Here is a 14140-nt window from a genome sequence, read left to right on the forward strand (position 1 = left end):
TCTGAGAGATGTTGAACCCTCAGTAAGAGATAAATCTTTTACCTTTTATCTTACAGTTGCTCCAAAGGTTAAGGAGACACATTACAGAATTATGTTTAGGATTTACCCTGTTAGTGATTTTATGCAGAAAATATTTAAATTTTAAGTGGACCCATGTGTTTTTTGTTATTCTTTTCCTGAAACACTTTATCATCTATTCTTTTACTGAGATGTTACTTCTAAATTCTGGTTTGATATTCATAGTTGGTTATCATTAAAAATGTAAACAATTCCTCCATTTGTTTTGCAGGATATATTTTCTTTAATGTGATTTAAATTCTCTTTTTTAAATGTTGTCAACTTTGTTTTATTTTTGGATAAAATATCATATTCATACATGCAAATGGTAAAAAAAAAAAAAAAAAAAAAAAGGTAATCCGTCCTGTTTCAGAGCTTTAAGTACTTAAAATAAATAAAGTCTGAAACTCTTTGCCACTCAAAATATTTATTATTTTAATGTATTTTTATTTGATGTCTTTTGTACAATGGCATACAGAAAATTTTATATAATTTGTACAAATCAGTATTTACAATTTGGAATAAGCTATAGCATACATAAGAAAGGTAAATAGCACTTAATAGCTAACTATACAAAATTGAGGAGGAGTAAAACAATAAAAGAGAATGAATATGAATAATAAAGCATGAATAAGTGTATGGAAAGTGCTGGAAACCCTTGCAGCAGACGCAGACATCACTTTCAGGTAGAATAACTTTGATGTGGCAGACGTAAACGTCACGTTCGACAGACGCAGACGTCACGTTCAGTGAGACGAGTGCATGTAAAAGCGTAATATTAACGGACCCGGCCGAACGCCATACGACCCATCACTAGTGGCGTTATTTTAACGCGTGCTGGCGTCTGTCGTTAACTTATCGCCTGATGGCGCTTATTTAACGCCTTGCGGCGTTATGAAAACGGCGTTTTAATATTGATACGGTGGTGAAAAGTAGGCGAATTCTGAACCATTTGGCTTTCCATACTAATGAGCTTCGGTTGTGGTCAGGAAAATAACCTAAATTAACAAATCGATGTCATTCTACAGTTCTCCACCAGATTTATATGCTGCGCGTAAATTCAGACTAAAAAAAACCTTGCGTACACGAGCTGCGACCAGGCGTGAGATTTGAGTGTATATAGCCACAGCTCACGCGCATATTGATCAATTACAAGTTTTGCGTTGAAACGACCTTGCGCCCACTTTTCTGTCATACGTTCGTTTCGTAAATGAGGCCCCATCGTGTTCCCGCTTTTCTTATCTGGTAAGTCCATGCCCCCTTTACACGATCACCACAAGTTCAATTCAAATCATCTTCCAATAAAGTCAACGAGAAGTCACATTAACAACATGGTTTGAATTTCAAATGTATGCCTGCCTGTTATTTGAGAAGAGCTGTGGCGCTTGAAAGCTGCAGGCACGATGAATGACTGCAGGGGAGTTTTATTGTTACTGCTGCTGTCATCTAGTGGTCACTGGTCAGTTGAAGAAGTACGTGGAGTAGGCTACTGTTGTTATGATTTATATCCCCATGTATTAATTGCAATTTATTATTAATTAAAATGTTTTATACACAATATTCCCAGTTACTTTGTCTAATTTTGCTCTGCTAATGAAAATATTTTCCAAACAATTTAGGTCACAGCCAAACTATGCATCTCAGAAATGTTCGACAAAATTCTAAAATAATAATAATAATAAAATACGTAAATAAAAAGTTTTTTTCCCTTAAAACGTAGGAGCAAGGCTGTTTAATAATGTTATTCAGGATATGCTTAGAGACATATTCAACACAATATAAGTGTAATGTAATAGCCTACATCAGTGATGGGTAGTAACTGATTATGTAATCTAGATTACATAATCAGATTCAAAAAATGTAATTAGATTATAGCCTACTAGGCTACATAAAAAAAAAAACACTTGTAATCAAATGCACGTATTACATGTTATTCATCAAATAGCAATAAATTAGTCATAATTTATTGATTCTCTACGAGTTCTTCCTTTTTCCTGTCTAAAACTTATATGCATTCAGAAAGTCGGTTTTGGACATTCACATTAAGACTAGTCAGGTGGCTGTAATTACACAGAAAATTGAGAAGCCACACAACATTTGGCCACTGGATTTACAAAAATCAATATTTCAACATTGCATCAACTTTGAACACATTAATTTTTACTTAAGTATCACTCAGTGGGTTATTTAATGTATTACTGTCTTTGGCTTTTGTTTTTCAAACATGTTAAAATGCACAAATTCACATTATTTCCTATTTAAATAGACTAATGCACAGATTCCCAAAGTACCTGCTGAAGTTTTAAGGTAATAAGCTAATAATTTAGTAACACATTTGCATGTTCACAATTCATGGTAATAGTTAATAAGTAATCATAAGTTATCAAAAAGTGCTCCATATTACCTAAAAGTATACCTTACCTAAAATGTGTAGGGCATGATAATGTAATGGATTAGGCTACATTAGTAACTACCATTTTTGTCATGTAACTTGGAATCATTAACAGACTATAATTTATAAGTAATCTATTCATCACTGCCTCTCATGGACATTTAATTTAAAACACTGTACTGTGATACTTTCAATAAACTGCACTACAACATAAACGTACAGGTCTATATGTATTTTATATAGGCTATGCTTTAAGTATTTGCATTTTGTTTTACAGAAAACATTATTGTCACACTTCAAGGGAAGCACGAGGAACAAGGAGACGAGGAATTCACAAAAGAGTTTTTAATTCAAACGGGAACATAGATCACAGGCAGGGTAGACACTCAAAGACCGACAAACACTAACTGAAAGGACTGGGGCTTTTAAAGACAGGACAATCCATTTTTTTTTTTTTTCATTTTAAGTTAATTATTTTATTATTTCTTCGTTGTGGACTAAATATCTTGTGAAACAATGTATTAATTCGTCAAAACAACGTAGCTGGGCTATGGGCTACGAGCATGCAGTTATGTTTACGAGAAAATGAAACTGAAAGAATATAGGTCATGTGCCATTTATGAATATGGCTTCGAACTATCTGGATTCGGGTGAGTTTCATATAGGCTATATTCCGATATCAAATAAACGAAATTTCATAAAACACAATGTAAATTGTCTACAAGCCTACTTAGTCCAGAGAAGACCGTCTTTTCAGCAATGTATCAATCTCAAGTAGCCTATTGCGGTGATCCTACAGTTTTTCTATTGTTTCGTTTAACACGCTCTCGGTTAATGTCTCTTTTTTAAATATTATTTTTCTAAAACCAGTCGAGACCACTTGTCAGACGTTTTATTACAGTGAATATTTCACGGGGTATGTTTGTTTCGGGAAGTCGGTCTTAAAGACGTGACGGGGCATGTTGTGACAATGGGAACCAGCGCCCAACTTTTAAGTTTCGGTGTGTAAACGTGATTGACAACGTGAGGTCGTATTTATTTTTTGATGTTTGACATTCATTAGACATTCGGTTTCGTATCAATTACACTTTAGCCCAAATTATGTTAGATAGACATAAATATGTCTTTTACATTGCACAAGGCTTAATTTCTATATATATATATATATATACACAGTGAGGAAAATAAGTATTTGAACACCCTGCTATTTTGCAAGTTCTCCCACTTAGAAATCATGGAGGGGTCTGAAATTGTCATCGTAGGTGCATGTCCACTTTAAGAGACATAATCTAAAAAAAAAAATCCAGAAATCACAATGTATGATTTTTTAACTATTTATTTGTATGATACAGCTGCAAATAAGTATTTGAACACCTGAGAAAATCAATGTTAATATTTGGTACAGTAGCCTTTGTTTGCAATTACAGAGGTCAAACGTTTCCTGTAGTTTTTCACCAGGTTTGCACACACTGCAGGAGGGATTTTGGCCCACCTCCACACAGATCTTCTCTAGATCAGTCAGGTTTCTGGCCTGTCGCTGAGAAACACGGAGTTTGAGCTCCTCCAAAGATTCTCTATTGGGTTTAGGTCTGGAGACTGGCTAGGCCACGCCAGAACCTTGATATGCTTCTTACAGAGCCACTCCTTGGTTATCCTGGCTGTGTGCTTCGGGTCATTGTCATGTTGGAAGACCCAGCCTCGACCCATCTTCAATGCTCTAACTGAGGGAAGGAGGTTGTTCCCCAAAATCTCGCAATACATGGCCCCGGTCATCCTCTCCTTAATACAGTGCAGTCGCCTGTCCCATGTGCAGAAAAACACCCCAAAGCATGATGCTACCACCCCATGCTTCACAGTAGGGATGGTGTTCTTGGGATGGTACTCATCATTCTTCTTCCTCCAAACACGTTTAGTGGAATTATGACCAAAAAGTTCTATTTTGGTCTCATCTGACCACATGACTTTCTCCCATGACTCCTCTGGATCATCCAAATGGTCATTGGCAAACTTAAGTCGGGCCTGGACATGTTTCTGGTTTAAGCAGGGGAACCTTCCGTGCCATGCATGATTTCAAACCATGACATCTTAGTGTATTACCAACAGTAACCTTGGAAACGGTGGTCCCAGCTCTTTTCAGGTCATTGACCAGCTCCTCCCGTGTAGTTCTGGGCTGATTTCTCACCTTTCTTAGGATCATTGAGACCCCACGAGGTGAGATCTTGCATGGAGCCCCAGTCCGAGGGAGATTGACAGTCATGTTTAGCTTCTTCCATTTTCTAATGATTGCTCCAACAGTGGGCCATTTTTCACCAAGCTGCTTGGCAATTTCCCCGTAGCCCTTTCCAGCCTTGTGGAGGTGTACAATTTTGTCTCTAGTGTCTTTGGACAGCTCTTTGGTCTTGGCCATGTTAGTAGTTGGATTCTTACTGATTGTATGGGGTGGACAGGTGTCTTTATGCAGCTAACGACCTCAAACAGGTGCATCTAATTTAGGATAATAAATGGAGTGGAGGTGGACATTTTAAAGGCAGACTAACAGGTCTTTGAGGGTCAGAATTCTAGCTGATAGACAGGTGTTCAAATACTTATTTGCAGCTGTATCATACAAATAAATAGTTAAAAATCATACATTGTGATTTCTGGATTTTTTTTTAGATTATGTCTCTCACAGTGGACATGCACCTACGATGACAATTTCAGACCCTCCATGATTTCTAAGTGGGAGAACTTGCAAAATAGCAGGGTGTTCAAATACTTATTTTCCTCACTGTATATATATATATATATATATATATATATATATATAATATAAATATATTAATTAAACTACATGACATTTTACTATAAAAACCAATACTAAAATGTTCAGAAAAACATCCCTGTTATTGCATAAGACTCTTTTATTCTTATTGCATATAGAAATCCATTAAACAACAACACCATTTGAGATAAAGGTACCAAACCATCTGTAAAAATATTATTCCCTGTAATGCACAAAGCTTGTTTTTTCAGATTATTATTATTATTATTATTATTATTATTTCATACATTAAAATTTGTAAAATTATTATAAAACACATAATGTCAATTCCAAAAACAGAGTCTTGTGCAGTAACAAGGATGTTTTTCTGAACATTTAAGTATTGGTTTTATAGTCAAATGTGAAGTTGTTTAATTAATTTATATGGTTAATTTATATTATTATTATTATTATTTTTCTAGAAATTAAGCCTTGTGCAACGTAAGGGACATATATTTATGTCTATCTAACATAATTTGGGCTTAAAACATAACAGGCGCAGAGTTTAATTGATATGAAACCGAATGTCAAACATCAAACTAACTTTACCACAGTAACTTAAAGGTCCTTGCACACTGAGTCCGAAATTTTCGTATGTGTTTTTTCGTATATGTCATCCTTTCCTTTCAAGATGTTTGCTACGGATGCGAAAATGCAGAAAATCGAACCTGATATGAATTTCTTTTTATGATGGACGAAAGTTTCAAAGGCAGTGTGTAAAAGTGATCGACAAAACATGAGGTCGTATTTAATTTTTAACACGCGAAAATTTTGGACTCTGTGTGTAAGGAAAGGACCTTTAGTCAAAACTGTATAGGTTTCATTTTCTCGAAATTGTATATTGATTCAGATTGTTCTCATAATTTTTCTTCCTAGATGAAGGCAGCTACCAGCAATCAAGTGAAAGTCCCCCAGAGTTCAGTGACAGTGACACCGATTCTGAGGCAGCCAGTGATTCTGGATCTGGATCTGGATCTGGATCTGATACTGAAGATGATGTACAAACATCTAGCAAGGTACATCTCTTAAGACATTTCAAAGGAAAGCAGATGATAGTCTCACTGTTCAAAAGATGATTAGTAAGAACCACATTATTGAATGTGAATGCAGCTGGAGCTTAATAGGTGAATAAATATTAAATGATGATGCTTTGTGTTCAAGCAGAATGTTTGTATGCATTACAATCGTGGTCACTGCCGGTTTGGGGACAAGTGTAGGGATGAGCACGTATGCAAGGACTTCCTGAAGGGTTCATGCAAGTTTGGTGCTGGGTGTCGTCTCAACCACAACCGTCAGAGTTTATCGTCAGGACAGGGCAGGCGAAGAAGCAGACCCTCATCTGAAAGTATGTGTGCATAAGGGTGTAAAAGTATACTGATAAATTCTACATGTAAAAATGAACTGCATCAACAATACTCAATCAAAAGTGAAAGTATATATCTTCCACAAAACATACTTAAGCTTAAACTTAAAAGTGGTGTGAAAGTTTTTGCCCCCTTCTGTTTTTTATTTTTTATTTTTTTTGCATATTTGTCACACTTGAGTTATTCAGATCAAACTAATTTTAATATTACACAAAGATAAGACAAGTAAATACAAAATGCAGTTTTGAAATAATGATTTCATTTATTAAGGGAAAAAAGCTGTCCAAACCTGCCTGGCCCTACATGGAAAAAGTAATTGCCCCCTAAATCTAATAACTGGTTGTGCCACCCTTTGCAGAAACAACAGCAATCAAGTGTTTGTGATAACTGGCAATGAGTCTTTCACATCGTTGTGGAGGAATTTTGGCCCACTCTTCTTTGCAGAATTGTTTTAATTCACCCATTGGAGGGTTTGAGTATGAATGGACTGTTTAAGGTCATGCCACAGGATCTCAATTGGATTTAAGTCCGGACTTTGATTTGGCCACTCCAAAACCTTAATTTAGTTTTTCTTGAGCCATTCAGAGGTGGACTTGCTGGTGTGTTTGGAATCATTGTCCTGCTGCAAAACCCAAGTGTGCTTGAGCTTGAGGTCACAAACTGATGGCTGGACATTCTCCTTCAGGATTTTTTGATGGAGTGCAGAATGGTTCCATCAATTATGGCAAGTCATCCAGGTTCTGAAGCTGCAAAGCAGCCTCAGACCATCACACTACCACCACCATGTTTGACTGTTGGTATGATGTTCTTTTTATGAAATGCTGTGTTGGTTTTATGCCAGATGTAACGTCCCGTGTAACACACCTTGTTGTAACACACCTTCCAAAAAGTTCAAATTTTGTTGCATCAGCCCACATAATATTTGCCCAAAAGTCTTGGATAATCAAGATATTTTTTTGGCAAATGTGAGACGAGCCTTTGTGTTCTTTTTGGTCAGCAGTGGCTTTTGCCTTGGATGCTGTTTTTGCCCAGTCTCTTTCTTATTGTTGAATTATGAACACTGACTTTAATTGAGGCAAGTTGGGCTTGCAGTTCTTTAGATGTTGTTCTGGGTTCTTTTATGACCTCCTGGACGAGTCGTCTTTGTGCTCTTGGAGTAATTTTGGTTGGCCAGCCACTCCTGGGAAGGTTCACCACTGTTCCAAGTTTTCTCCATTTGTGGATAATGGCTCTGACCGTAGTTCGCTGGAGTCCCAAAGCCTTAGAAATGGCTTTATAACCCTTTCCAGAGTGATACATGTCAACTATTTTGTTTCTCATCTGTTCTTGAGTGTCTTTAGATGTGTTGCTCTTTAAGCACGCTTCACTTTGTCAGATAGGTTCTATTTAAATGATTTCTTGATTCAACAGGTCTGGCAGTAATCAGGCCTGGGTTTGGCTGGTGACATTTAACTCGGCTTTCTAAATAATGTGGTTAATGACAGCTCTTTCATGATTTAACAGGAGGGGGCAATTAATTTTTCATGTAGGGCCAGATAGGTTTGGACAGCATTTTTCCCTTAATAAATGAAATCATTTAAAAACTTAATTTTGTATTTACTTGCATTATGTTTGTGTAATAATAAAACTTGTTTGATCTGAATCAAGTGTGACACATGCAAAAAATGTAAAAAAATAAATAAAAAACAGGAAGGGGCAAAAACTTTTATTTATATATATATATATATATATATCAAAAATTTGAATCTCGTGAAAAGTTATTTTTATCTGTAACTTATTTCAAAAAGTGAAACTTTCATATATTCTAGATTCATTACATGTAAAAAAAAAAATTGATGATTTTTTTTTTTTTTTTGATGATTAGAGCTTACAGCTCATGAAAGTCAAAAATCCAGAAAAGATTCTGAGGCAGCCAGCAATTCTGGATCTGATACTGAAGATGATGTACAAACATCTAGCAAGGTACATCTCTTAAGACATTTCAAAGGAAAGCTGATGATGGTCTCACTGTTCAAAAGATGATTAGTAAGAACCACATTATTGAATGTTATTGTTATGACCTTAATAGGTGAATAAATATTAAATTATGATGCTCTTTGTTCAAGCAGAATGTTTGTATGCATTACAATCGTGGTCACTGCCAGTTTGGGAACAAGTGTAGGGATGAGCACGTATGCAAGGACTTCCTGAAGGGTTCATGCAAGTTTGGTGCTGGGTGTCGTCTCAACCACAACCGTCAGAGTTTATCGTCAGGACAGGGCAGACAAAGAAGCAGACCCTCATCTGAAAGTATGTGTGCATAAGGGTGTAAAAGTATACTGATCAAATCTACATGTAAAAATGAACTGCATCAACAATACTCAATCAAAAGTGAAAGTATATATCTTCCACAAAACATACTTAAGCTTAAACTTAAAAGTGGTGTGTGAGGTTTTTGCACCCTTGCATTTTATTGTACATTTTGTTTGATTGTTGAATCAATTAGTCTGTCTCACTAATCATTTTATATTTTTTAATCACATATAGAGACTAGTGAAGAATTTGACGGGCCCTACAAATGGCAGCTGAATTTTAGAAGCGGCTGGGAGAACATTTCCAATGATCACATTCTAGAAGCCCAGTTTTCACTCCCCAGCACTAAAGGAATCAAGATCTATAACACCCAAGCCGGGTATGTGAAAAAAGATTTTTAAAGATTAATTAGTCACCCCAAATTAATATTCTGTTGTTATTTTCCCACATTTCATTCCTGTACACTATAACATACCATAAAACTCCTCCTCCGTTACTATGTGCTTGAAAAATGATTGCAGCTGCTGTAATTTTAAAGGAATTATTTGACTTGTTCTCATTTATATTATAGGGCTATATCAATTGATTTCACTAAAATGAGAGTTCTTCAGAAAACAAATATTAAAGTGCGGCGTATGAGCTCAAAGGACACAGAATGGCTGTGGTATTACAGAGCTGACCACAGCTGGTGTCAGTATGGAGACAAGGTGAGTTTTACATGAATGGATATGACCTGTGGACTGGACAGTCTCCTTTTAATTTAATTGATCCACTAATAATATCCAAGCGGGATATACATGATTTCACTGGAGACTTTTTACTCATTTTGTCTGAACCATAATTTTTCAAAAACTAAAGTGTGGTGGAAATGACAGTAATGGTAATGACAGTGTTGTATTTTGGAATAAAATGGCAGACTGCTTTACCTTGCTAAGGCTAAATGTTAGTTATCAGTTTATGCATCCTAAGTGCATCAAATGTTTGGCATAATTTGGCTTTGAAATGTCTGTGCACTACTACCAAATGAGTAAAAAAAAAAAAGTTATATATATTTCCATATTTTTTTTATTAATATTTTATGATGGATCTGGAATATGATGGATTTTTCTAAAGGATCATTTATATTGGGTATATTCGATTTAGTTTGGGACAAAAAAAAAAACTACAAAATCTATAAATTTAAGGCATTATAAACATAAAGTTTCCAAGTTTTGATGCAACCCTCATATAACAAAGTTGAAATTGTTTTTACACAAAAGTATCTGTTGCTGAAAGGGAAAAAAAAAAAAAAAGGGTGAAACTGTATCTTACCGTTTAAGGTTATATGGAGATATACAGTCAAACCAAAATTTATTCAGACACTTTCAACATTTCTCACATTATCACAGTTTATTCACTATAGTTTAGAAAATGGTAATAAAATATGACACCAACTCCGTAAACTGTGTCAGAACAAATTCATCTTGATATGTCAGATAACGTTGATAGAAAGGTATGTAATGAATTCGGTTGAATAGCTGTCAGCTGTTAAGTTTAAGTACACAATTATATAATACCAATTTAGGTCAACCAATTACCAAGCAATGCTTAAATTTGTTCATTCTGTGGTGTAAAAAGGTCACATTAGAAATTAAATAAAAACATGGTCAGGTCAAAGTGTCTGAATAATTTTTGGTCCCAAATTTTTTATCAATATTACTGGTAGTCTACTGTATGAAGAATTGTTGGGTATAATGTCACAGTTTATTTAATTTTATCCTCACTTACATAAATGAACTATAGTGTCCTGCACCCACTAGTAAAAAAAATATCAAAAATGATATCTGATGTCTGAATTTTTGGTTTGACTGTAAGTGATATTATGCATTAATGAGTTTGATTTATATTTAATGAGTATTTATTGATTGTATCGTGTCTATAGGGCAAAGCCAGTCCAATTCAGAGCTCAGATCTGGAGACAGCATATCAAAACAACCGCCGTGGTTCAGTCAAGTTCACTATTGACTCTATCCAGTACGAGATTAGCTTTAAAGGTTTGTTTTGTTTTCTCCAACACACGTTTCCTTTAAATACCATGCCATAAACAGGACCAATCACATTCATAAGTGTGTTTGTGTTTCCAGAAATGTGTCAGAAAAATTTATCAACAGACCGTAAGAGGCGGATTAGACGCCGCCCCAAATATGAACCATCTCAAAGTGGAGGGTAAATATGAAGAGCTTACTGAACAGATTTATGTTTGCCTCTTTATCTTATGAAGATTAAATCTAATTTATATATATATTTTTTAAACGGATATATATAATACAACCAGCACTACTAACAGTGTAATGTGTCCACTGAACAGATTCCATGGAATAACCTCCCAATTAATAAAAAACTTCAAAAACTTGAGCCCTTCAACAAATAAAACTCCAGAGTGGCAGTTTAAAGGGAGAAATCAGTGGCACACCTTCAAGAACATGGTAACTTTTCTTTCTTTCTTTCACAAATGCACAATTCTTTTTTTGGACATGTTAATAAGGGCTTCAAATGCATATTTATTATGTATATTAATTAATTTCAGCTTTCTACAGTAGTTTATTCTAGTCATATTTTAAATAATGACTGTCAAATTGTTCAGTATATTTGATGATTACTGATATCAATAGCAACTGGTGCAACTTTTGTGACTCTTATATCACCTCATCTGTCTGTATTTTTCAAACCGCAAGTTTTGAACCGCAAGTCATTTGTTTAGTGAAAGTAGTAAAAACCACATCAAAGGGCTTCAGTAATATTGTTGCTTGGAAAAGAAGAATAAAATGCAATAAAAACGCATACAAAAAGCCAGCAAAATTACTAAAACATTAAAAAAATAATAATAATAATTCAAAATATTAATTAAAAACTATAATCAAATCTCATTGATACTAAAATAACGCTGGGACCTAAAACCAGACCACCAGTTAAGATCAGCAAACAAGTTTAGGCTGGTTTTTCACGCTTTGGTTACACTTTATTTTAAGGTGTCCTTGTTACAGTGTAATTATATATTTAAATACTGAGTAATATTAATTAACTACATGTACGTACTATATGGTTAGGATTAGGGTTTGGCTTAGGGTTAATTGCATGTAATTATGCATATTTTGTTGTTATTATAATAGCAAGTATATGTAACGTGTAACAAGGACACCTTAAAATAAAGTGTTACCCAAGATTCTTTCAGCAGAACAGTTTATCTAACTGTAGTAATTTGGCTTGCAGATTAATAATATGTAAAGTAATATAATATTGTATTGTTAATGTTCATGCTGCTAGGCAGACAGATTTTTGACGTTTAATCAGTAATGTCTTTTGAAACACGGAAGCAGCAATTTATTCTTTTTGAATTGAAGATGGTGTACAATTTAAAAAAAAAAAAAAAAAAACTCAGAAATTTGAACTCCAGTTTTTCCATGACCATGTAATTTGATAGCAGTGTAATAATTGGGGTAGTGTACATTCAACCGGTAATTACTGTAATATAAAGCCTTCAGGGAGATGCAATAATACCAAACCTGATCACCCTGTAAGGGTTTAGTTTGTGATAATTATGGACTGAATGTACATTATCCCTTAATTCATGACAATTACTGTATTTATGGCCACAAAGAGATTAAAATCATTGTCACTGATCTTGATATTGCTTTTTAACAGGGAGGATGTTCAGTCTCAAGTGCTGACATTGAGAAGTGTTACCAACAAAACCAAACAAGCATGAATTTCACTGTGAATGGTGACGGTTACACCCTGGATTTTGCAAGTATGTCAGAAAAAATATTTGAAAGATTGCAAAATGTATCAAATGTCTCTTCAGTCTCTAATATAAGGTGCCACATGATCTTTGGGTTAATGAACATGACTATCTTGACTCAAACTTTAAAATGCATTATGAAAGTGATGATATGAATATGATGAAAGATGCTGTTTTGTCTCTTTCTTTTCATTCAGAGATGAGTCAAGTTAACCAGAAAACAAAGGCCGAACGCAAGGTCAGGCGTGTGTAAACGTAATAAGGATGCTCAAGGTTTTGAAGATGTCGGGTGGTACTCGAGATCCAAACAAGCAAATAAGAGTCCAATTTGGGGTGGAAGTAAACAAAACGTTATTAAGTGATTTTGACTGGAATGAATGTTAGTGATTATGATTCGGAATGTTTAATCATCCGTAGTTATTGTGTTATTTGGTAAACTGTCTGTGGAAAATAGAAACCCAAAGATTTTATTCAGGTATTTTGACAGTTAAGGTAATATAAATGATTTAAAAGCTGCTTATCAGCTTAATGAGACACGTGTCTGAAGAAACCTGAAGCATATATTTTGTTTTCTATTTGACTTAAATAATTATATTTTAAAATGCTATCACTTTGGGTTATTCTATAATTATTCTTACTAGCCAATGTGCTATAACAATACAAACATTATACTGCTTAATTTTACAATAATTTACAATTAAGTGCCTGTTGGAAACTGCCTGAGAACCAATGTTTACAGACTGCGTGTAAAAGAAAAGAAGAAATAAAAAATCAGGGATATACACCGTAATACTGTGTGAATGCAATCTACAATATTATCCAATATACAATGCACCATGTTTACATTAAAATTTGCAAAATGAACAATCAATCAATGTTGCAACAAATGAATAAATTATGATAAAACAATAATTTGGGTGAACCTGTTTTTACCGAGTTACAAACTGAACTGTTTACTTAAAAGCAACAACATGCTATGCAAAAAGTCTGTATCATATGGATGCCTTTTTATGTAACACTTGATGGGAAAAATAAAATGATAAATGTGGCCTTAATTAACTTGCACAGAATTTGACAGTGTTTCTTTGACCCAATAATGACATTTCTACAGCGTAGTTTAATGAATTCCAACCACATTATAATTTTAATCGCATATTAAGTTATGGTGTCTAACAGCATTTGGTGATAAAATTTGTTATAAGCATTTTCTAAATTTATGCATTAGCATATATATATATATATATATATATATATATATATATATATGTAAGTATGTATGTGTGTGTGTGTGTGTGTGTGTGTGTTAATAATTTTAGTAACTAAGAAAATTACAAATTGATTGGGAAAAAAATATACATTTACCAATAATATGAACCTTGATCTCCCCCAAAAAAAGTAGGCCTACACTAAAAACATTAGGCTATTGGGTGTGCTGGTAATTTTTGAACAATTGACAC

General features: G+C 34.4%; 1 protein-coding gene across 4 annotated transcripts; it reads left to right on the plus strand.

The window, feature by feature from the left end:
- Positions 1–856: 856 nt before the first annotated feature.
- Positions 857–13753, plus strand: si:ch211-244b2.4 (uncharacterized protein LOC541512 homolog). 4 transcript variants are annotated; one of them, XM_058774236.1, is made up of 12 exons: positions 857–1302; positions 6126–6265; positions 6414–6594; positions 8478–8575; positions 8719–8902; positions 9140–9284; positions 9477–9612; positions 10827–10938; positions 11029–11110; positions 11253–11370; positions 12587–12692; positions 12881–13753. In XM_058774236.1, the coding sequence occupies exons 3-12, from the start codon at positions 6423–6425 to the stop codon at positions 12934–12936; spliced, it is 1209 nt and encodes a 402-aa protein (XP_058630219.1). In that variant the 5' UTR covers positions 857–1302; positions 6126–6265; positions 6414–6422; the 3' UTR covers positions 12937–13753. The 4 variants fall into 4 exon arrangements, with proteins under 4 accessions (XP_058630219.1, XP_058630216.1, XP_058630218.1 ...); XM_058774233.1 differs by lacking the exon at positions 857–1302 and adding an exon at positions 2788–3099 and having other exon boundaries at positions 6411–6594; XM_058774235.1 differs by lacking the exon at positions 857–1302 and adding an exon at positions 2790–3099 and having other exon boundaries at positions 6411–6594; positions 8722–8902.
- Positions 13754–14140: the final 387 nt, after the last annotated feature.

The sequence above is a fragment of the Onychostoma macrolepis genome, chromosome 04 (genome assembly GCF_012432095.1).
Source record: "Onychostoma macrolepis isolate SWU-2019 chromosome 04, ASM1243209v1, whole genome shotgun sequence".
NCBI classification, from domain to species: domain Eukaryota; kingdom Metazoa; phylum Chordata; class Actinopteri; order Cypriniformes; family Cyprinidae; genus Onychostoma; species Onychostoma macrolepis.